Below are 24,276 nucleotides of genomic sequence, written 5' to 3'. Positions count from 1 at the left end.
GTGTAGTTGAAATTCAGGAAGTGTGTATGAAGCAAAAGCATCCATCTGAAGATACATGGAAAGATCTACCTGGCTCTAGACATGGCTTTAATATAATCTTACTAGAGGCAACTACTTGCCTGCAAACCTCAGGTATCCTCCTGTTCACTCTAACCCCCTTCTGATCCTGAAAGCTTCTAAACTGTCACAGGATGGTTGGCAATCTGCCTGGTCCAGATGAGGGTCCACTACTGAAAAGGGTGTGGTCCTGTCACATTAAAGCCTTATTTTGTGGCAAACAATTTCACACTGAAGTGTCATCTGGTCCTGTTTCCATTCTCCTCTTCTCTGAACTTCAATGTAAATGCAAGTAAAATCTTGCTAAAACATGTATACATTTTCTGGATTTCACTAGTATCAGTGTTTTCTAACAGGTAGTTTCTTGCAAAGCTTATTGCCTGATGCATGAGCACATTTCTTTCTGTTAGTCCTCCTTTGCTAGCTGCCACATGGAATGTTATTGATGCCTTCCAAGTCTATTGTTGTTGTGGCTTGTTTTGGCCTTGGGGTTTTTTTCCCCTTTTTGGATTTACCTATCCTCATTACATCTTCCAGTGCAATTCACATCTTCTCCCTGGCTAGTCACAGCACTGACAAGCACTTGTGTTTCCATCTCTGTGCTCTCTGTAGCTGTGAAACCCCAATGCATGTTCTCTGCCTTGCTCTCACAAATGCACATGGATGTGCAATTTGATGGTGAATATATAACTGGTGCTACCTCCAGATGCCCATTTCACTGCCCATAGTTTGGGGAAACCAGGAGTCATGGAATAACCCTATAGGTTATAAAGCCAACTGTTGGTGATTTACATTTCATTGTGTGAGACTTTTGCTGCACCTTAGTTTCTCCATCTCTGTTGGAAATAGGATCCAATTTGCAGATATATTAAAAGGTGTGTGATCTAGATCATCTGCTGAAATTGTGTGGGCTCTTTCTTTTGAAACTTATTGCTACTTGAGCTTATCTGTAGCTGAGACAGTGCTTTGAGGATACAATCGTATTTCAATCTCTAAAATGCATGGTTTTGCTTTTTGCTTTATCTTTTCAATGGGCTTCACATAGCTTGCATTTAGATAGGCTGGAATTGGAGCTCAGCTGAAGCCTTTTAGGGATAGATACCTTCCCAATTTCTCCAGTGTGGTGGGTAGTCTGCTGATCTGTCAGGTATTGGAGTAATCTGATAAAATCCAGATTGAGAGGATCCATTACATGTGTGAACCATAGCAAAACAGATAATAATGTAATGTTTTCCTCCTCTAGATACAAACACTGATGTTAGTACACAGCTTGGGGAAAAGGCCTGGGTGGGATTCAGCTAATCTATCTTTTGCTGTCTTGGTACTGTGACATCCAAGCTAAGATAGTGGTCCGGTCTCTCTCTGTATGTAAAAAGGAGTGTGAGCTGCTTTCAGAGCTTAACTACTCTCACTGTGAGCTAGGGTGTCCATGGGAAGTTCATGGACCGCCTCTGAAGTCTGTCATCTGTAGAGGGAGGCTGTCCTAGCTTAGACATAGAGTAGGCAACTGAAGGTAGGTCAGAATTATAGGTGGGAAGAGAGGGGGAAACCTAGGTAAGTGAATTACAGATTTAATTTTTATATATTAATATACATATATAAAAATGAATATAGGTATTAATTGAAAGTGCGTAGTTTAAAAGCTGCATAGTCATTCCTCTGATATTATTAATTCTTGTAATTATCATGTGATAGTAAGAGCAGTAGACCAGTGTAAAATGTCCCTGAGATACAGAATGGTGTAGCTTTATTGCAAGATAATGATTAGTAATCTTAGCTTTTAGTGAGTTATCCTAGTCCCTTAGAAAGCCTCATCTTGCCCTTCTGTATTTCTATTTTTTTTTATTGATGATAGTTTTCAGGTAGTTTTTAGTCTTGCACGAATTTTTTAATTCCAAAGAGTGCTGAACATTGATATAAAAGATGTTGAGAAATATAATTGTTTAATTCCTCATATTTTGGGGTTGACAACGGGTCCCAAAGCTTTGCAAGGTGATAATTAACAGAATGGAATTTAAATCTGGGTATTTGCTTTGGTGTGTGATCTATCTCACCCATACAGGTATATGTCTTATTGGCCTAGATAATTGCTGGAGGAAAGAGTCATCCAATAATGGAAATGTCATGTAGGCATTGATCTGCCAGAAACCTAACATAACTTCAGGCTTTGAAAGTGTATTTTTTAATATTAAAATGCTTACTGCATATATCATTTTTTTAATCTGAAAAGCTTAATATAGCTTCAGCCAGATTGTTAGCAGTACTGGAGCTGCATCTTAAAATGCCAGCTGGAGGTTTGGTAATTCTCCTGTGTTCCAAGGTAGGGAGATGTGTACACTTTGCTGGATGGGAAAATGAGGTTTTGAGAGTTTCAGTCTGATAGATGCCTACTAGTGAGTTTGGTAGTGCAATTTGCATGTCCTGAGTAGCCAGTTTTCCTGTCTGAAGTTCTTGAGCAGCTTTTTTCCGTGTGTGCTTAAACACACTGGTTTTCTTTGACTAAAGAAAACACGTTTAATATTCATATCAAACCTTCAGTACTGCACTTGGTGTTCCTGCATATTTTTGTTCACAATATGCTTTTGGAATATGAATTTTTTTCTTTAATTTGTAATAAGTTACTGTTATATTAATGCTTTCCCTTCAGTGGTGTTCATTTAAAAAAAGTTTTTCGCTTTGCCTGACTGAGATTTCCTTATAAATAACACATTGAATGTGGGACTTTCCTCAGGACTTTCCAGCAGAAGGGAGCATGTGGGAAACTCACTCAGTCCTGTGTGAAGCCAGCCATCCTCAGGTGTGACCATCCCCTGAGGGACATGGGGACGTTCTAGCAAGACGGAAATTCCGAGCTTTGCACAGCATCCTTCGCCTCTTTGGTCACTCCTGGCCTCCCTTGCAAGGGTCTGGGTGTCCCTGGCTGCTCTCCTGCAGCAGCAGCAGGGCTTGGCTGGGCTCTCTGATTGTCACAGCTGCCTGCCAGCCACAGCAGGGCAGTGACAGGGGAGGATGGCCTGACATGGCCTTGGCCAGGGGGAGCCCGAGCTTGGATGGTAGGAGATTGTCTAACAGCCAGGTGAAATGGGAGTATCTCTCCTGAATATCCATTTAGGAGACCCTGTGCTAAAAGGCATTTAATTCCATTTATGGAAATAACATATTTCCAGATCAGCAAGTACATATTCTAAAAAGGAAGAAATAAGCTGTTTGTCATCCAGGCATGTCACAGCAGAGACTGCATTATTCTGTCAAGAGCAGAGCTGTCACAATCCAGGTTTTGAGAGTACGTTTTTCTGGCATTTAACAAGACAATTGTATTTTAGGGGTGAGAATGATGATCATTCCCTGAGTTCATTGCTGCACTAATCCCTCTGTTGTCGAAGTAAGAAACCTGCCATTACATATTGCTTTCTTTTTTATTTAGAAAAATCGTTTGCTCATTGCTCATTACTCCAAGTCTGTAAGAGCAGATCTGTCAGGCCTAAGGTACACGAGCAGAGATTGAAATAGTCATCTCTGATCTGCCTCCAAGAGCTCTGAGCATTTTGTTGAGAATACTTAATTTGGCCTGCTCAGCATTTGTGTATATCTGTTTTCCCAAGGTCAGTCTGTGGCTGGCTGAATATCCTGGCAGAATCCCCAGCTCTTATTGGCCTCTCCAGTCTAACCAGTACAAAAGTTCTCACCTCTGAATGCAATAACAATTGCCATTATAGGGGTTATTATTACTCTTCTTGTCTAATGTGCAAAGAATTACACAATGATTAAATGAGTCTGAAATTATGTTGCTGCAAGTATTCTGTCTACATTTTTTCATGACTTTACAATTTTTAGAGATGATAAAAGCAACTCACTGCTGCTACATTTTAGCTGAGAAGTGGACAGTGTCAGGACCTCCCAATGAAATAAAGAATTAAAGTTCTTTAGGTCCCTTTAATATATTTTATGTATTATATCACTATAAAATGCTCTCTCCCTCTGAGAAATTGAAAATTATCAGCTACTTTTATTAGATTATGGGAATCTAATCTTGAGGCAGGAATACTACAAGATTCATTTTGGTAATCATAACTAGTACAGCTCAAATTCTGAATCCCTAGCTCACATTTCATGCAATGAAATCAATTTCCAAAGTAATTGGAAATGCAGTCAGAACAAAATATGGGGAATTTTAGGGTTTACTTCTATTTTTTGAGAAAAGTTATCTTGGTGTCCATTAAATCTGAAAAGGACAGTGTCGTCTGAGGAAAAAAAATATGAAACAAACAAATTGTTTTTTGTTTGGAAGTTTACATTCTTGGTGGTATCTACATAAATAACGTGCTGCTGGGTGCAGCATAGAGAGGTTTGCCTTGCCTGGTCCTCCCAGCAGCAGAACTGAGCAGTGTCATTGAACCTGTACATTGAGTGCAACAGCAAGCAGGATTTTTAAATATGGGGTAAGAGGTGCATCTTACTGGGTGAATAGCAGGTTCATTTACCCATTAAAGAGAGGGGGCTTTAAATATGTTGCTCCTTGAGAACAGAAGTTCTCAAACAGTTATTTGCAGAAGTTCAAGGCTTTGTACAAAGAATGGCCTTTCCTTTTTTAGTCAAAGTAGAACTGGAGGTGAAAAAACCAAAAAAGTGGCCTGAAAGGGAGCGGAGGTTTCATAAGAACATCAGGGCAAAGGAAACAGAGCTAAGAACTTAGGAAGTGAGAGCATCTAAAGGCTCATGTGCTGAGCAGCTCCACAGTGGAACAGGAAGCCTGTGCTTAGCAAAGGCTGCCATGGAGACTGCAAGTGAACTGCTTAGGGCAAAAGTAAGATTGGAAGCCAGATATCAATGTAGCAAGGGGCAGTTTTTGAAAAAGTGGACAAAAAAGATTTTATGTCAGAAAAAATGGAAGTTTGACCTTGGAAATGTTTGTGCTTAGCCATGTACTGTTATAGATTTCAGCTATGGCAGGGATAAAATCATCTCTGGTTAAGGAGTGTAATTAGAACAGTTGGATTATCAGGTTCAAGATACTTCAAAGAACTGAACAGTGAAACAATTGCTCATATTTAAAACGTTTCAGGCTTGTGAAGCATATTGAATATAGGCTGAATTTTCAACTGCAGACGCAAACCAAGAGTGACCTCAGTCCTTTCAGACCTGGCTGTGGAGTAACTGAGAGCTCCTGCACGTGCTGTGGCTGACCAGCCATAAGGGTCTTGATGCAGAAATTAGGAAATGAAATTCTGAATGGTTTTTGTACACAAAAGGTCAAAAAAAGGTTTTATTATAATGATATTCAAATCTGATAATGCTTTTCTGACACTGAAGTCTGAATCATGCATCTATAGCTTGAACCATGACCAATCAAAGTGAATATTTATAGTTTGCTATGATATATATTTTTTTCTAGGCTATTTCTGTGGGGTGTGTAGTGTATGGCTTGAAAAAACATGGGGCGTATACATTTCAGAGCCATAGTTTTGATTTTTAAGCTTGTGAATATTTATATTGCAGAAAAGATGAGAAAGCATGTAGAATTAGGTGATGTTGCTCTGACTGGGGATAAAGTGTTTATTATTTGAATGCTGATGAAAATATGACAAATTATTTCCTAAGCACCTGGGAAGATGAAAAGTGAGAGCTAAAGGAAAAACTAGGCATTATTATTAGTGAGTAAAGCAGTGCTATAAACGAATGTTCTGATATGATGAGCTGTTGATCTGAAAAGCTAGTTCAGCTTGAGATACCTGAGACTGAAAGACATACCTGAGGGAGAAATTCGGTGTATTTGTTTTACAGAGAATTATAAGGGGCTGGAAGATGGATATCTTGAACTCTGTCAATGCAGTGCATGCCTGCTCACCACCAGCACAGCCCGTCCTGGCAGGGAGGCAAGAGCACAGATAGCACTTACTTAGGGAAGCAGCTCTTGCTCTAAAGAATGGGGCTGTCAGGCTGCATCACTTTCTGCAGCCAGCTCTGGGTGGATTTTAAATTTCTTCCTGAAACACAGCAGCAGCCTTTAAAAAAAAATCCTTATAGAGCAAAAATGTCAGCATAGGATCTATCCAATGTTATAACTTACAAGTGATTCTGGCAAAAAAGAAAAAAAAAAAAGAAGCTGTGAAAGACATCCTTTGTGACCAAGTAAAACAGATATTTCTGATATCACGTCCCTTGCTAAATCTGGGACCTTGGAGTCAGGTTGTTTCTTGTTTGGTCTTCGCGGTGTAGCCAGTTACCAGCAACAGCCCTGTGACACCTTTTACACTTTTTCTTGCCTTGTGCTGTGCTTCACCCTAATGCTTTTAGCAGCCATACCTGCCTGTGAGGTCCAGGCTGGGCTTGAAGCTCAGGGTGTGTGGTGGTGTGGGCTCCTGGGGCTGCTGCCATCACTTTGTGTGCAGCCCTGCCAGGATGCAGCTCTGTGAACCTGCTCCACCCTCTGCCTGCGGGAGCTCAGTGCCACTGCTGCGGGGCACAGCAGCTCACCCAGAAGGGCCTGAGGAAACATAGCAGGGGATCAAAGCCCTAAACTGTGATTTTCAGTGTTTCTGGCTCTCTGAAACAAATGGTGCTGGAAAACATGATTTTATCTTCAGTGGCTGGTGTTAATCAAAATTAGCCAAGGAAAGAAACAGACAAAAAATAAACAACTGGGACGGTTAGAGAAGGAAAGCTGATCTTGTTTCTATGAGACAAAAGACAAGATAAAGGTTTCATTTTTGAAATTATACTTTTTAAAAAGTATTTTAATGTGAAAACAACCTTTGCATGAACAGCCTATCAAGAATGCTATTTTTGTTGTTTCAGTCCCATTTGGATGAACATTTTACAGTAGGAAAGCCCATTTGAAGGAAGAAAAGTATAAAGACTATTGAAATACTTAATGGAAAGGAATAAAATCACTAATTTTTATTCTGATTTTATTACTTTAAATTTTTAAAATATTGGTAAAAATAATGTTTGAAAATTGATGGTGGGTTCTACTCTGAATTAACTGATGAATACCTCTCCTTTATTAAAAAGGTGCAAATTCTCTTTGCCATTAAAATGTGTGTACCTGTCAACCAGTTCCATCATTACCTTTGGTGCTTGCTTTTTGAAAGTGGGGCCTTTTATGCTTAAATGGTTGGTGACTCTTTAATGACAATTACAATAATGGTTTCCCTAATATTCCCAAAATGAACACAACTCCATCTACACCAGAGAAGCCTGACACAAAACAGAGCATAAATGTGAAGGCAGTTTTCAAAGTTGAGGTTCTGGGGTCTTAACAGTCAGAGCTGACTGTTCGTCTGTTTTTTTACTTTCATATGATATTTTTGATTGCAAAAAGAGACTAAGGACTGCAAAGAGATGTTGTCTTTCATGGATCCATAAAGATGGCTTCAAGTTGTTGTTACTGTCATAATAGAGCCTTTTTCAGCAAATGGAATTGCATAACTTTGTTCTGAAGCAAGCAAACATCTCAGGCCACAAAGGAGTTGAGCAGAGCTTGGAATGGTTGGTGTGCTCAAAATGTCTGTAGGGGCATCTGCCAGTGACTGAAAAACAAACATAATTTTCTTCTTGATGCATTTTATATAGAAAAAAAAACAGCAAGAAAGAGAATTAAAATCAATGGCCCATCTGCTTGCAGTCTAGAAGTGTGCAGTACCAAGTGCTACAGATACAGGCATGTGAAACTTTGTGTGCAGGTACGAAATAAACTGCCCACCAAAACTGCTTTTCACTAATCATGATGGAATATGTTTTATGTGCTAGAGCTCAAGGTTTATGGCCTTTTCCCATTTCTTCTGCTACTTCCCAGTATGTAGTGCTGGATTTCTCATATAACTGAAAGGCAAACATACCAGGATGGATTTCCTTCTGGCAGACATAACTGTAGTTTTATGGAAGCCTGTGTATCCTTTCAGATTTATACCAGTTGAGCACCCTTAGCCTGATTTCTAGCTCTGTATAGCCTTTTTTTCCCCTAAAGTTACAGTGACAAAGGGGCTATCTAAAGTTGAGTAGATCATCTCTGTTTGAATCTACCCACATTATTAAGGGCAGAATCTTCACATCTTTCCTTACTAATTTGAAAAAATTAGATATGGGCTCCAGCCAAAATGACAGTCAAGAAGAAGAACACTTAGAACAAGTTGTGATGAAGACTGAGATTTGCTGTGCCAGTTCACTGACAACATACTTGTTTTATGTCTCTACCCCTCGCACCATCCTTTGTCTTCAAAAACACTCAGCAAACAATTCAGAGGAAGCAATTGGCATATTCCCTAATGAGACAAGATGAAGTGTCCTGTAACGATGATGACAGCAAATTTAGAGTGAACTGCAGTTTCAGAACTTTGCAAATTGATCAAACCATGATTCCTTGGTTGCTTACTTAATTGCCTGTTACCATCTCTCTCCTGACCTCCATATGCCCACTGCTTCTGTCAGCACTTCTGCAACTCAGGGACTCTGTCAGCCCCTCAGGTTCTGAACACTGGAAGAATAGGTTCTGGTTTGGGGATTTTATTTAACTTGCATTTAATATGTGTTCTTGGCCAGCTATCACAGTGGGAATTTAGAGATATTCAGGCCTCCTACCATGCTTGAATACATCAGGCTGTGAGGAAAAACCTTTCCTAATTCTATTTATTATAGGATGGATGCTAATTAAGGCAGGGTCTCATCAGGTGCTGAGTACCCTAAGCAGCTTCTTAACCCTGGGAAGGATAGTGCTGTGCTTGTTTAGCACTCAGTGATGTTCTGTCTGCTAAAGATGTCTGGTCAGGCAAGAAGTGTGCAAGGGAAAAGTGTATTTTGGTGAGTGTACAAATGATTGAACAATGAGACTTAATCCATAGCCAGTTTGGACCAGAGTCCCCTAGAACTGTGGCTCTTTTTTGTTGGCAGAAGTGAAGAAATGTCCAATATATAAATGCTGAATTATCTTACAGCATTCTTCAGACAAGGCTACTTTAGGGCTCACCATATATGCCTTTTTGAAAGTTTCATTTGAGAAGTTTCTTTAAGGGAATGAGGGAAAAGGAGGGATGTGAATCCATGTGTGCACACGAGTGAGAGTGAGGAGCTATTCCTGCTGCTGTGAAGCAGTTGCTGTCTTCTGCAGGCATTGTGTTTAGGGGTGGTGAGGAAGTGCTGGCCCTGCCATCAATCTGCAAAGCTCCTTGAGTTCCTTTCACATGAAAAGCCGTGGGAACTTTGCAATTGTATTTACAGCCTCAACACAGCAGTCATAAACTGCTATGGAGAATAATTGTGTCAATATAATCAGATAAGTGTTTAAGCAGGTGGGGAGGAAGAAAATCAACTCTCCTGAAATGAGATTTAGGGTTGTTGTTCAAGGTCCGGTCCAGGATCATACATGTGACTTTCTGATATTCTGGACTGCTTCTCTGCAGGAGTTTTTTCTTTGCTTCATATGAAGTGACAGTTGTAGCTTTCCTGAAAATACACCTCAAATACAAAGATTGTATTCTTACACTGACCTGTGGGTTTTTCTTCCTTTTCTTGCTCTTGGTGACCTGCTGTACTTGTTTTATTAACCATTTGGATTTTCATGGGCACTGGTACTCTAAGAGAAGTATATTGATAAGCAGAGAGAAAGAGTTGGTTGTATAAAATTAGGTCTAAAGCATAAAAATGTAACCTAGGATGGAGACCATGTCTGAGCTTGAACTTTTCTGCTGGGGGACACTGGATTTCATTTGGATAGTAGACTATGATAGGGCTTTAATGCTTTCTGTTAACCTTATCATGCAGGAAAGGCAAGGACTGGCAAAAATATCTATCATCTATGTTGACAAGACTTAAGTGCATGCCTAGGTAGTAAATCATGTGTACCTGTGTGTATGTAGATGTGCCTTTGAAATATACATGGTGAATACATGTATCACTCCACAACTAGATATGTCACATTTGAAAGTTCATATCCCTTCATTTAAGTATTTACATCCTTTAATCCAAAACAAAGCAAGTACCTGTATCTTTAAAGCCAGCATGCATCGATTTAAAGGAATTAGTTAAAGAAATGTGTGATTTAGAGCATGGGTTCCGACCCAGATGCGGTAAAATTTCACATGCTAATCAGCTGTGTGCTAACAGGGTATGTAATGGCAACAATTAATGCAGTAGTCATGTACAAAACATGTCTGTCTGTTCTGTCTGTGATGCAGTCTCCCTCTCTTTCTTTCAAAGCTGTCTACGAACAATCCTGCGAGGCTTACCGACACCAAGGGAGGACATCAGGTTTCTTCTACATCGATTCTGATGGAAGTGGACCCCTGGGACCACTCCGTGTTTTTTGCAATATAACAGGTAATGACCTAACCTTGACTTGGCTGCTTGATCTTGGGTCTAAATTGATTTGAGGTGGTCTTAATAAAATGATAGAGATGTCAATAATTCAGCTCAGTATTATTTAGTCAGTATTGTTAGACATCAATAATGTTACAGCTCAGTGTGGAAGAAGCAGCAAATTTGTAACTGAGGTTTCACTTTGAGATGTTTCCGTAAATAAGATCCATGTAAAAGTGATTTTTACAATAACTTTGAAGGACTTGCCTTGCTAACTGGTATACAACAGTGTCTGCACCTTATAAAGGGCACTTCATAATATCCTAACTTTTGATGAGATGTTTGTTTTTTACAAATGAGGTAGAAACTTAGAATCCAAACTATTCTTTTGTAATTGAATGGTTTCTCTGCTTTATTAGAATACTAGATCTGGGAATTATTATTAAATTCCTCTCACTGAGCTGTCTATAAACCCTTCTAGTCTGATGTAGGCAGCAATACATCCCCTCATACAAGTGTGCTGCCTTTGGCATTCCAAGGAGTGGAAACCTTGATTGTCCCTGGTATTTGTATGGAGGAGAATGCATGATGATCTTAGGAGAGGGGACACCAAAGAGATGGGTAGCAGAGCAAGAGCCTGGCAAGGTGACCTGTTGGTTGAGGCTTTTTAACCTTACACTTCCATAGGTTTAAAATAAGAATTGTTTCAAATGAACAGATCTGTCTGGCAAATTCTTTCCTTAAGTGGGTCCTATTTTGTATATAGGATTGTCAAGCCAAGAGTATGAGAAAAGATTACATCGCCCTTGTTGTGGATGGGGATGGATCCCCAAATATAAAAGCAGCTCTCTTTCTGCTTTTTATATTTGAAATGGAGGTGAAATTTCCCACACCGTCTCCTGTTTGGCATTTTTTGCTTCCTGTGGCCAGGTGCAGATGAAGGAATGTTTTATTACCCTTTCTAAATTGCTAATTCTGGCTGAACTACTTTGCCACATATCACTTCCACACTCAGTGCTGAAAACTGAGGACTCAGGATATTCATATTTTATCCTTAATCTCCTTGTACTTAAAGTGGCTCAAATTAAATTTTCATTTTTATTTAATTGGGTAGTGATTATGTTAATTAAATGCACAACAGTTAATTATTAACTATGTTTTTTATTCAAGTGTAACAAATATTTAATAAGATGTGTCTCCTTTGCTGTTCAATCTCCTAAGAATTGAAACAGAGTTTCACCTTTCTGTCTGAATATCCTTCCTTGATCTTCAATATGGGAAATGTGCTCATTTTTATTATTTATCATATAAATATGTGTGATCAAAACATTGTCAGTGCTTTTTATCTCTGCTGAAGAAGTAGGATTTTTGACAAACACCTTGCATTTGCTTTCCTCAAAAAAACCTTATCTGGCAGAAATCCAGAAGGCATATACCTGATTTTCTCTCTATCTGTAATGAACTTGCTGACATTCTCATAACATTGGTTATGAGCAAGGTGGAGGTGGGGAAAACTGGCAGAACCTCCTAGCCTGGAAAACTTATGCTTCTGGGTCAACTGAATGTGGTTTGGGTGCCTTAATCAAAAGAACTTCTTTTCTCTCTGGGAACTTCTCTTATTTTTATTCTCATAAAAATTGTTTACAGTAATCAATTAAGTGCAAAGTAGGAAAAAAATTACTTTGTGTACACAGAGATGGATTCTCAATTTGTTTCTTTTTTCAGATGATGCTTCTGCTTAGTTTTCTGAAAATGCTTCATATTCAGGGAAATGTGAAATACAAAATTCTGTGTTGTTACACTAGGTACATAGAAGGAACAGAAAAAATATTATTGTTCTGTGGCATAAATCTGTAGCACACCTCCTGTGAATGGAGAAACGTGGATGGCTTCCTTGTGTGGGGAGACTAAACAAATTAAGATGGTTGAGGGGAACTGTCACAGGAGAGAGTGGAGATCATGTGTGGCATAGAGAAAACACACAAGAATTTTTTGTTTTTCATCACATATGATCTAAGGGGCACCCAAAAAATTACATGGCAGGATTTGGGAGTTTTTTGTTTGCTTGCTTTTTCCTGATGCAATTAATTCAACTTGAAACCACCACAGGACAGCAAGGAGGCTACAGACAAGAGAGGGAGTACAATCTATCTGGAAAAAGCCCCAGTTTTGTCTGATAGATTCAGAAAGTGCAAGTAAACATGGAGGTTTAGTTGTAGGTTCCCACTCAGGTAGCTGTGAGGCAAAGACCATTGGGAAATGGGAATGAGCTTCAGGAAAACCTTTTGGCTTCCCTGGGTTTCTCTTTACCCTCAGAGGCAGAGATAGGCTCCTGGGCTAAATAAAGCTTTTATTTTACTCAGGCTGGCAGTTCTTTCTGTATACAGTTCAAGAAGCAGTAACCTCTGTATGCCCAAAATGTGTTCAAGCTGAAGAATTTGGAGGTGGAATGGAAAATTCAGGGCAATGACTCATTTAGTGTTTTTAGAAGTGGAGGTGCAGAGAGCTCATGCCTTCTGGGAATTGCAGTGCCTTTAATCTGTGAAGGATGAATTCAAGGAAGAAATCAGACCATCAGAAATGAACAGCATCATTGCATTTAAAGAAAATGGTTTTTTTAATGTTCACTTACCTTTTTTAAAAGTTCTTTCTAATTCTAATTTAAGTTCCTTTCTATTTTTTTTAAAGTTCTTCCTAACAGCATTTTTGCCTGTTTAATTGAAGAGATTCAGATAGGGATCTGAAATATTGTAGCCAGTTATTAACTGGGGCAGATAAACACCAGATTTCTTGTACATTGGTGTCTGGTCATAGGTATCCAGTGTCTGGTGTGGATATGGAAATATCAACATTACAAGTTAGTTTACTGTATTTATGTTTGCAGTGGTTTCTCTAAAGCCTGTCAAACTTAGAGCCCACTGCTGAATAGAAATTCTGAATAAAGCAGAAAATTGTGATTGTATGTTGAGAGGGAATTTGACAGTTATACAAAGAGGGAGAGAGATAAGGGAAAGGAAATGTTGCAGGGAGAAAAAAAAAGGAAACAAGTATTAAAAAATATAAAGTCAATTTTCAGCATGGCAAGAAATAGTGTCACAGAATATCTGAAGAATAGCTGATACTAGAGTGGGTAAATGTACTTATCCACTGTCTGAAGAAGTGGCTGAAAAAGCAAGGTGACAAAAAAACTGTTGATGACGTGCTGCTATTTAATAGTATAGTATACTATAAGTATAGCATACTTATTGGTCAAGAAGTGAGAAGAGCCTATGAAGCACTTTAAAAGGATCTTACCTTGGGGACTGTTTATTTCTACCAGAGGTAGAATATGTTGTTGAAATAGGAGGTTGTCAGGAACACTAATATGTCTAATCAAAGGCTTAGAAAGATATCTGTACAAAGAGAGGTTAACAGAATATAATCCAGGACTGTTTAGAATGGGAATACTCAAAGTGAATGGGGCTCACTGACAGAAGCAATGCTCATTTTCATTTTCTTACAATAGGAGAAGAAGAAGGTTCAATGACAGTGGAAGACAAAACCCTCAAAACTAGATCTAAAACGAAAAGACAGCACCTTATTAAATAATGTTGTTTTCACCTTATATACCTGTTGTACACAAAGTCACTTCACAGGGAAATTCATCAGTTGGAAGAAACACTAAGGAATCCACACCAAACATGCATCTGTGTGTGGGGAAATGAACCAAATGTATGTGCCCAAGCCATGATTGGATGCAGTTGGGTGCCATGAAGGGCACCATGAGGATGTGAATGGGTCCATGCAGAGATCATTAAATTGGGGTGGTTGCATTGAGTGCTTTGGGAACACATCTGGCATGTTTCCAGGGCCATCCACATGGGAATGTAAGCTAGCTATGCTCACTCTTCCTGGGTCTCCAGTCATCCATGGGGGTCTATGGCCACACCTTTTTGACATGAAGTGTAGAAAGATTATATTGTGTCATACTTTGGGATAATGAACAACCACCAGGGCTGGGAAAGATTATCCTCGTAGGCTGGTTGTTTGATAATCAGCCCACTTGAATTAATCTTAATTGAAGATTGATAACAGTCAACAGAAAAAATGACTGATAGACCCTCTGAACCTCAGGTCTGTCAGTCTTTCTGTCATTGTGAGGCTTATTTTTTTTTATGCTGCTTAGAAATCTATTGGTCTGTCTGGAGTACTACTTAAATGCTAATAACCATGTTCTCCAGGACAAAGCCCATAGACATGCAATCTACTTCCATGTGCTGGTTTTGCTGTCCTGTTTGAAAAGTGGAATGAACTTTTCTCATCTCCTTCTGAGTAAATTTTACCGTTGAAATCTGAAAGATTTACTTGCAGTACACTTGATTCATCCTGTCACTGTACTTCTCCACTGATGCTGTTTTACAGTATTCAGACCCTGGGCTATCAAATCAATAATGCTTAGAAATTGCCATGACTAGATCAGTGGTTCAGTTTATCTTTGCCAGATATTTTTCCTGTCCTCAAATAGTTTTTCTTTCTTTTCTTCCCTTTTTTTCCTCACAGGATTGCAGTTTGGGGAAAGATGCAACCTTATCTCAGGTCTTGCTGCTGGTCCAAGATCTGTTTTTGAAACTGCCCCAGTGAAAAATTCATTAATTAAAAAAAAATGCATCTCTACTTGTTGCAAATCATTTCTGTTTTGGAGTCTCATCTCAAAGTGAAAATACTGCTAATTTCTTTGGTGTGGGAAAAAGAAAGTTTTATTTTCTCTGTTTAAATCTCAGAAAAAGTAAGGGATTCTAATAAGATGTGAAGTAGATGATCGAAATTATACTTGCAGTTTTTTACAAATTGCATCCTTTTTTTTCATTCAGCTAACAATGATTAAGATTTTTATTCTTCCATATAGTACATATCCCCATTGATGTTCCTAAAACAATCAGTTGTATTATTGTCCATGGAATCCATCTTTCCCTTTGTGAATCTCAGCTCATCTGCTTATAGAATTCCTTAATCTATTTTCCATAAGAAAGCATTTCCGTTTTGCTTTGTATAGCAATTACACGGGTGCAGGAGGCACCATGTACTCAGCCCTTTTTGCATTTCTTGTGGGCTTGGGAAATTCTCATGTGAAGAGGAGGGCTGCCCCTGGGCAGGCTGAAGCAAGAACAGATAGGAGGAGGGCATGCCCTTAATTCTGCTTTTAATACCTGCAGCTACAGAATTTTGCAACAACAATTTAAATGGCCAAACTCCCTTTACCCTGTAGCTTACTGTCTGTAGTTATGACTGACTTTTTCACAAGAGAAAACAAAAAATAGAAATTCCTTACAAATTATTTACTACTGTTTAGATTAAAGGCATCCCTCAAACACTACGGGTCTTTTGGCACATTGTAGTTCTGACAATTGATATGTTTCTCTTTTGAATTTTCATTAATTATTCTTCCAGAACCTGGGGGGAGGAGGGTGCAAGATGTCACAAAAGAGGTGTCTTGTTGTCATCCATCAGAGACATCTGGCACGGTCATTCTGCTGAGAATTGCTTTGAATGCATTGCAGTGCCCTGGATGGATGTGGCTGAATCAGAACTCAGGGGGAAGCTGATGAGCAGAAAAGAAGCTGCAGAAGCATATATTGCCTAGTCAGCCAGCAGAAAAAAAAAATAGATACAAAAATAGTAATGGGATGCTTTCAGAGAAGACTCAGGAAACACTTCTTTGGAGTCAGTGAATTAAACTGCCTGTGATAAGAAATTGCTCTTTTAATATCCTTTGAGGGGAATTTATATTAGAGTAGCTGGGTTGACCTGCCACTGCAGCTTAGAACAGTACAGTGTTTAAGAAGGAAAGTCTTTTCTTTTTTGTGTATTTTTAGTTATAGGTACAGCATTCAGGATAAAATTTGGCATTCATTGTGGAGCACCACGAAACAAATGCATTGTATGAGCTCTGAGAGTTATTTTTTTCTCTCATGTAGCATTTACCATATGTTTTGCTTGTTGGCAATTAAATCAGTCTGAATAATCTTGTTTTGTGAAAAACCTCCTAAATCACAGAGGAATGATGCCATTTGTATGGGTGGAATATGCTCTACAGGGATATTTCAAGTTGAAGAATAAAAATGAGAATTAGACAATACAGAATTCATTGAAAGCCAGTTTTCCAGCTGCTCTAATTTCCCACAATTTAATTTGTGTGCCGTCAAAAGCAACTTGGAGGTTTCCAGCAAGATGATAGAACTATGGGCTAGGCTAAACAGAGAGTCTAAAATGTGCTTAATGCATTGCAGTCCCATGCTGTAAAAACATCTCCTAGGGCCAAATGCAGACAGCATAATATCCTAGTGAATTGGACCATTAAATAAAACTGTGAAGTCATAAAGCTGTAGCATTACCCTGAAATTAAAGCATTGTCACCTTTGAATTATGGAAATAATTTAACAAGCATTTAGGAAATCTGCTTTTCAGGGCTGCATTAAACTATTCCACATTATACAATAGAAGATGTGGCTGCAGTCTCACTTGGTTTTGAATGACTTCCAGCTTGTATTTAGTTTAAAATTTTACCAAGCTGAGAATGTAATAAAAGAGTAGAATGGAGTAATAGAAGTTAAAAATTAACAGTAACCTATGCCTGGACAACAGCTTTTTAATTCCCATTACAGATTTGTAAGTGCAAGGAGTGCTCATTAAACGGAGTAAACAGGAAAAAAAATGTAGTATGGACAGATGTAAAAACGTAATGATAACTTAGTTTAAATCCATGAGAAGAGAGCTTTATCTGTGTAGTTTAATGGTTTCCAGGTATGGAAATGACTAGAAGGAGGTAGTGGCACTCAGCTTGGTTTGCACCTGTGATTACAGCGTCGTTGCGTGAAAACATAATGTAAACAAAACAGAGCAAAGATTAAATAAAAATCCTTGCATTATGAAACAGGAATAAATATTTGAAGCCCCATTTTCAAAAGCTGTGGGCATTACTGGTGTAGAGGTGTGCCTCCTAAGGCAAATGCCAAGGCTGGAGCTCAGGTGCAGACAGCTGTGCCCTGTTTGCTGGAGGGATCTGTGGGCACGTTCAGATGGCAGCTACGTGTCTCACACAGGCCCTGAACCTGCCTGAAGTACCAGACCACAGATCATTGTCAGGAGGCTTCAGAGGACCTGCCAGTCAAGTAAGGAGAGTAGGATGCCTCGACCTCACACTGAGGCAGGCAGTGATATTTTGGGAGCAGCCCTAGCTAAACTTGTGCAAGTGAATTTGAGAAAATAGTGTGATTTTCTCCTAGTTGTTGCCAAGTTTGAGGTGGAGAAACTGGGATTTGAATAAACCCCAAGGACTGATCTGAATGGGGATGGTCTTCAGAAGAAATGTTGAGATTATTTCTGAGTGGTTTTCCAATCTATGGAAGCAGATGCAATGGTCTTGATATTGTCTTGGAATGGTTCAAGGATTTACTGCCCTCTAGCTCTTAGTAACTTCTCTCTCAACCAGTGCAGATGCAGGAGGGAGCACTGTTGGCTCTTCTGCTCCGTCCAAAGCAACCTAAACTTTAAATAATTTTCAGTCTCACTCACTGCATTTAAACAAAAGAGTGTCCTTTTGAAAGAAGGAAGTTTGTTTTTTGAGGTTTTTTTACTGTGATGTGAATGAAATTCTTGTAGCAGGTTGTGTTTGACTTCGTATGCATTTCCTTGCCCCTCTACACCTCACGTGCTGCTTTCTAAAATGGAAGAATACTTACTCTTTCCCTGGGAAGTGGGAAGAAGTGTGACTGAGATGGTGGAAGATTTCTCTTCGTTTTCTACCTCTCACCTTGTTGCCACCAGCTCTATCTGTGTGGTGTTGAGCTGCCCTTGTGATCTCAGGTTTGCTTGCTGGTGGCTCTCATGTCACTAGATCAATAAGAAAAAACACAGATTCTTTTTTTTGAGAAGCTGAACTGATGAGCACCTTTACTTCAAAGGTGAAGCACAGAGGGAAACTTTGAAGTGACCACTAAAGCATAGAGCTGATCTGTAGAAGTATTAAGCCTAAAAGACTAGGCATGTGTAGATTAAGAAATCTCTGAAATGTAACTTCAACATTCTTCACTTCTGTGTAACTTTTTAAATTCCATTATGATGTACTTGCTAAATCACATTTACTTTGAATACAGAAAGAAACTTGATTTGTTTTTCCTTTCCCTTTGTAAACTAGAGGATGGAAAATAGGTCAACTTATTTCTAAATGATCCTGTGGAGAAAAGCAGGTCTAGGATGTCAAAGTTCAGATCTCGGGACAGCTGTGTGCAGCTATAATGATAACAAGACTGCTGAAAATTAATGAAAAATCATAGAGGACGATAAGAGGAAGACCTGTCACATTTCCTGTCCAGCACTCCTGTTAATGAGTACTGGCTGCTTACAGTATATTTGCTGATACCTTGTCCAACCTCATTTCAAACATGTCAATTAATTATATTTCCAACACTTTTTTTTTGGGAAGACAGTTTTGTGCTATGCTATTTTTAATCAGCTTTTCCTAGTATTCCTTCTTTGGTTCTAAATTGCTAGCTCTTGATGCTTCTGACTTTTCAGGTACCCACATGGCACCTTTCTTGATGCACAGCCTGGAAAGTACAGCAGTGTCAACCACTGTACAAGAGCATTAGGCTGTTCTACTTCCTGAGCAGCACTGTAGCCACTATTGTGAGCATTGATTTTATTGCATTTTCTTAAAATTATGTTCAGAACTCTCAGTGGGGAGGTGCTTTTTACAGCCCACCTGGAATTTCAGCAGCCTGTATATTTCATCATCTCCTGGTTTTATGTCTCACATTATCAGCAACTCGGTGTTTGTCTTTTTAGTAGATATTTTAGTTAAGGCAGAAGTTCTGTCAGCTTTTGTGATAGGAAAGTTAACTCACCCTCGACTGCTTCTGAAAAATCCACTCTGTTCTTGTCAATATTGCCTTGAGAAAGCAAAAGAAAACAGAGGGACTGGCTGATAAGGATCGCTATTTTAAGATGTACAAGATGTCTGTTACAAAGTCATTGAAGTATATTGTGTTCAAAGCAATATATGTGCAGGACTGTGCAGGGTATTGTGCTGCAGTGTTCACTGTGATTACAACCACTGGGACAAGTATTACAAGCAATAAATTTGTAGTATTTCTTATCATTTTAATCTGACTTTTGTATCACACATTGCAGCAATGTTTCTTTGAGCTCCAACTCCAGAGGTCCACAAGCAGCTCCCTAAAAAGCAGCTCTCCACAGAATTGCAGACCTATGAGCAAACTTTCTGTCTACATCACAGGAATGATGAGAGGGTTGGGAGTGAATGTGTGGTTTGCTCTGTGTAAACTATCCTTACAGTTAATGCAAGTTAATTTCTCTGTCACTTGCAGCCAGGTCTTGGAACAGACCTTTTTAGATAGTCTCCAGATGGTTGTTGTAACTTGCCTGTCATTTGAATGCCTCCATAATGACAATCCAGCAAATCATCTGTGTCTTTGCACAGATAGTCCATTTATACACCTATTAGAATTTTTATACACCTATTAGCATTCTGTTGAAGTAATCTGGGGCATATATGTAGCTCAATGAAAAATATTTTGACTGCAGTGCATTGTAGTGTCCACAGAGCTGCTGGGCTCATCATGCCAGTGTATTGGAAAGATCAGGCTCTGCAAGAACTCAGGCCAGGTAATGTGGTAAAACTATCTGAATCCTTAAATGCACAGTTTTTAAGATCAGCTTAGAAAACATATGATTCATTGTTATCTAGGGTTTCCCTGATGAAGCATAAATAACAAAATAGAAATCTATTGCCTAGATCTCACTTCTTCCTCTATAACTGTCTGCATGTTTCTGCAGATGAGATTGAAATCTCCTCATCAAATGATTGAAAATTGCTGCCTTAAATTTTTGCCCTGTCAGTATTTTGTATCCTCCCTAGGCAAGCAGAGTCTTTGATAAAGAGGAAATTTGCTGGTTGTGACTTTTACTAATAGTGTTGGGCATGTGCAGGGCTTAGTCCTGTGAATCCTTGTTGAAGAGTTCGTCTTTAACTCTGTATCAGCTCAGCAGATTGGCCTTTCTGCCTTGCCCATTGCTATACCAGAACCAACTGGGAAAAAGCCTTCCTGGAAGCTAATTGCTTCTGAGTGTGGTGCTCTCATTATGCCAACCCCAATGCTGATCGTGAGCTGGGTTGTAGGGTGCAGGTTGTGCTTAAGCCTAGATTCTTCTTTCTGTCACCTACACAATCCCTTGGTCTGCCAGTAAATGCAATGAAGGAAAAGAGGATGGGCTCCCCAGCATGGAAAAGCATCAATATTTAGAGTTAACTACAGATGCCAAGTCATATGGCATTCTCTAGCATCATCCAAGTAGGGCATCACTCAACTTAAATGCAGAAAAATCTGAGAACTGAGTGAAATGAGTGATCTGACTTCCAGCTGGGTGGTAAGAACATACTCTCAGTTTAACTTTCTGGCAAGAGATTGTTCTTTCTGCTCATGGTGAGTTTGTGCAAGCTCATCAGCTGCAGTTCTGTGCTTCCATTTGTTGTTACAACAGCATGGCCTGTGCTCTCAGGAAAAAGGTGAATGTTACCCCTATGAACCATATTACTATGTGTTTTCTCTCAGGGACAAAGCCAGTTGAAAGATATCTAATTTTATACAGATATCTGGTATTAGAAGAAGCTGAAGATCTCCTATGCTTCCCAGGAAGCTTGTAGTTTCTGTCTTGCTCAGCAGGCAGTGTAGTGTTTGCTTGAGCTGGTTCAGGGAGAAACATTGTGGGCCACACTGACCTTTCATGAAGACAGATCTGTTGGTGTTCATCAAAAGTGCCCATTTTGGAGCCCAGGGTCCTGCTGATGATCTGTCCACTGCAGTAAAATATTACATTTCAGTTGTTTTTTTTTGTTCCCTGCTTGTTGGAAGTGTTTTGCTGTTAACCTCCCATTCAATCGTTTTTCATTTAACAGAAGATAAGATCTGGACTGAAGTGCAGCACAACATCACGGGGCTGACCAGAGTGCAGGGAGCTGGTCCAGAGAAGCCCTACACCATGTCCCTCAACTACAGCAGCAGTGCAGAGCAGCTGGAGGCTGTGATCAGCAGTGCTGAGAACTGTGAGCAGGAGGTCACCTACCACTGCAGGAAGTCACGGCTCCTCAACACCCCCAGTAAGTGCCACCAGCCCAAACCTTTCCTTCTTTACTCCTATTGGTTGTACAGCAGGTAGAGGCCACGCTGCAGCTAAGGAGAAAAAAAAAAACCCAAACCAATAATAACCCCCAAATAATAGTAGCAATATGGAATAGAGTGAAAAACCTTTTAGTGTTTTGGATTCTACTGTGCAGTGCCTGTGCTCTGGTGCAAGAGGGTCTGAGCTCCACAGAGGATTTTTCACTCTACAAGTTCATGCATGCCCAGACTATGAAAACTACAATGGGAAGTGCTACCTAGAAATCACAAAAAGTGTATTTAGCTGATGGCAAATGGATGTGTTTTTTCATTTACAGTTTTTACCTGTATGTTAAAGATAAAAAGCATCCAGATTGTTCCAGACTCATAATGTTATGCAAGGGAGGGGTGAAACCTCTTCTGAGACCACAGCCCTGAATATGATGTTCAAAGTGCTTGGTAATACAGTTCCTGGGGCAAAAACTAACTTTCCCTTTGCAATAGAAGGAATATATTTTTCACTTGTCTTAATATAACAGAAAAAAAGGAAGCATCAGTTTGTGTTTCTCTGCAGCACCAAATTTCCAGTGGCTACTCAGGATGTCTGGCTTCCAGTCAGTTCTGTCTTGATGTTAGGATTTTATGTTTGCTTATCTGGAGACATGAATGACAATAAGGGCAGACTTCTGAATGACTTCAAAGTCTCCTCTGTTACTTGTAATGACTGTGTTGTCCTGGTGATTATTTGATTACTAGCAGCTCTTAAATTTGTTTGTAGTTTAGAGAAAAGACCATGGAAAGCCTGAAGGGGAGTTTGCAGTAGGAGTTCCTATTGTCTTAAAAACATATTGCCTAATGAGATGTGTCAGAACCCTCCTGGTTCCAGCAAAGTTACTCAAACATTGAATTTTTATGGATCCAGTAATCAGATGCCTTACAGTCAGTTTATTTTTAAAAGCTGTGAATTATGTCTTTTGTTATCATCAGATTTACCAGCCAAGAATTACTTGTATTGCTAATCTTTTTTAAAAGAATGAAATGTTAATATCAGCATCCAGGGTAGAGCACAAAGGAAAAACAAATTGTGGGCATAACTGGGCATAAAGAAGTGGATTTGCTGTCTTACAAGTACTTTCAGTGTTGCTGGCTTCTGTATCCCACAACACACTTGATATGGCTAAAAGATAAAACCTCACAGAGGCTATTTTCAGAATGCTGTTTCAAGGATGAATGCTACAATATTAGAGCAGGTCTGCATGTGTTTATTTTTTGCACATTTCTGTGAGGCACTTGGTCCTGTGTATGCAGGAATGTACACTATGTTTGGGTTTTGAGCTGCCTCCTGTATGTGGGACCTCTCTAAAGCTGGGGGCACTTCCTGAGAACCAAAACTTTTGCTGAAAAAAAAACTAAAGGTAATCTTGTGTAAATTGACAGTGTGTAAAGTGTGCATCTTCAGGGCTAAAGCTATCAAACAACAGGCAGACAGGCTAAGAGGGCTCCTGACAGGCAGCTCATCCTCTGCTTGGCCAGGAGCAAAGCTGTGGCTGATTCCTCAAGGGAGAGGATGTGGGGATGGTGTCCGGCAGTCTGGCTTGTGCTCTCTCAGCTGGTGCAGTGCCACTGTGGTCCTGACAGCTGACCACACAAGAATTGCACAACTCATTTAGTCTTTTCTGCAGCTCCAGCTGAAAAATAAAAAAAATAAATTGCAATCTAGTGCTGTGCATGTGATAGATGCCATCATTTTTTCCCTCATTTTTTCTTCTTTTAGTATGCTTTTTAATTACACTTTCAAATTTTCCTTTTTTCATCCTGAGCTTTCTCCATAGTTCAAGGCTTTAAATTTGGCAAGATGTGAAACATGCTCAAAAATAACATTTCAGTTCTTGAAATAACAAGATAAGCGTATTTTTTTCTCAACTGAGTATTAAGTATTTTTGTAGAAAAACATTGTTTTCCCCAAGCTCTGTTAATTGATATTAATTTTGTAGTGAAATGCTGTTCTATTACTAGAGACCAAGTAGTGCTGAACACTATAGGTGTCTTGAAGAGTTCTAAAACTTAAGGAATTTCCACTCCTAAACTTGAAGATGAGCTGTGAGTGACCTCAGGGTATTTTGCTGGACTTGTTGCAGAAGGTTCTCACCTGTGTTGTGTTTGCCAGATTTGGGGCCAGAGCAACAGAACAAGGATCAAAACTCTTGGGTTTTGTTTCTTTGTTTGACCTAGCCTGAAGCACTGTGTTCCCTCTGTGTTGTCAGGGTATCTTACTGTGTAATTGCTGTTAGTGTGCAACACTTCAGATCTGACTGCAGAATTCAATATGCAATGCCCATGCATTAATGACAATACTGCATCTGTAGGCCAGCAGGAAATCTTACCTGACCTAATCCAGCTTGCTGAATGCCTCCACTCAGTATTACCTTTGGACTGAGCCCAGTGGTGAATGCCTGATGGAAGGGCATCTCCCAGAGGTATATCTAATCTTGACAAAGTTATAGAAGTTCTTCTTCCAAAGGGGTAATCCAATCCAAAGAATTTCCAAAGAAATCCAATCCATTGCTGAGCTACCACTCATTCTGGGATTTGTTTTTTGTTTTTTTTTTTTTTTTTTTTTCTCTTCCCACAAGGGCATGGAACACAAGATTAGGATATGACAGCTGGTAGGACCAACACACCAAATCCTTGTCTTCAGGATCTAAATACTATCATGTTTCACAGAGAAGCAATAATAACATTTCCCTTCCCTTTTGCATCACAGTGCAACGAT

General features: G+C 39.4%; 1 protein-coding gene across 1 annotated transcript in view; it reads left to right on the top strand.

Annotated features, from left to right (window-relative positions):
• CNTNAP5 (contactin associated protein family member 5) overlaps positions 1-24,276 on the top strand; it is a 410,063-nt gene that overhangs the window by 302,785 nt on the left and 83,002 nt on the right. Inside the window, exons 13-14 of the mRNA XM_036386345.2 lie at positions 10,249-10,368; positions 21,302-21,502. Coding sequence (XP_036242238.1) covers positions 10,249-10,368; positions 21,302-21,502 — 321 coding nt within the window. The remainder of the gene's footprint in view (positions 1-10,248; positions 10,369-21,301; positions 21,503-24,276) is intronic.

Source organism: Molothrus ater, chromosome 7, assembly GCF_012460135.2.
Source record: "Molothrus ater isolate BHLD 08-10-18 breed brown headed cowbird chromosome 7, BPBGC_Mater_1.1, whole genome shotgun sequence".
Taxonomy (NCBI): domain Eukaryota; kingdom Metazoa; phylum Chordata; class Aves; order Passeriformes; family Icteridae; genus Molothrus; species Molothrus ater.
This window is presented reverse-complemented; position numbering and strand designations above follow the sequence as displayed.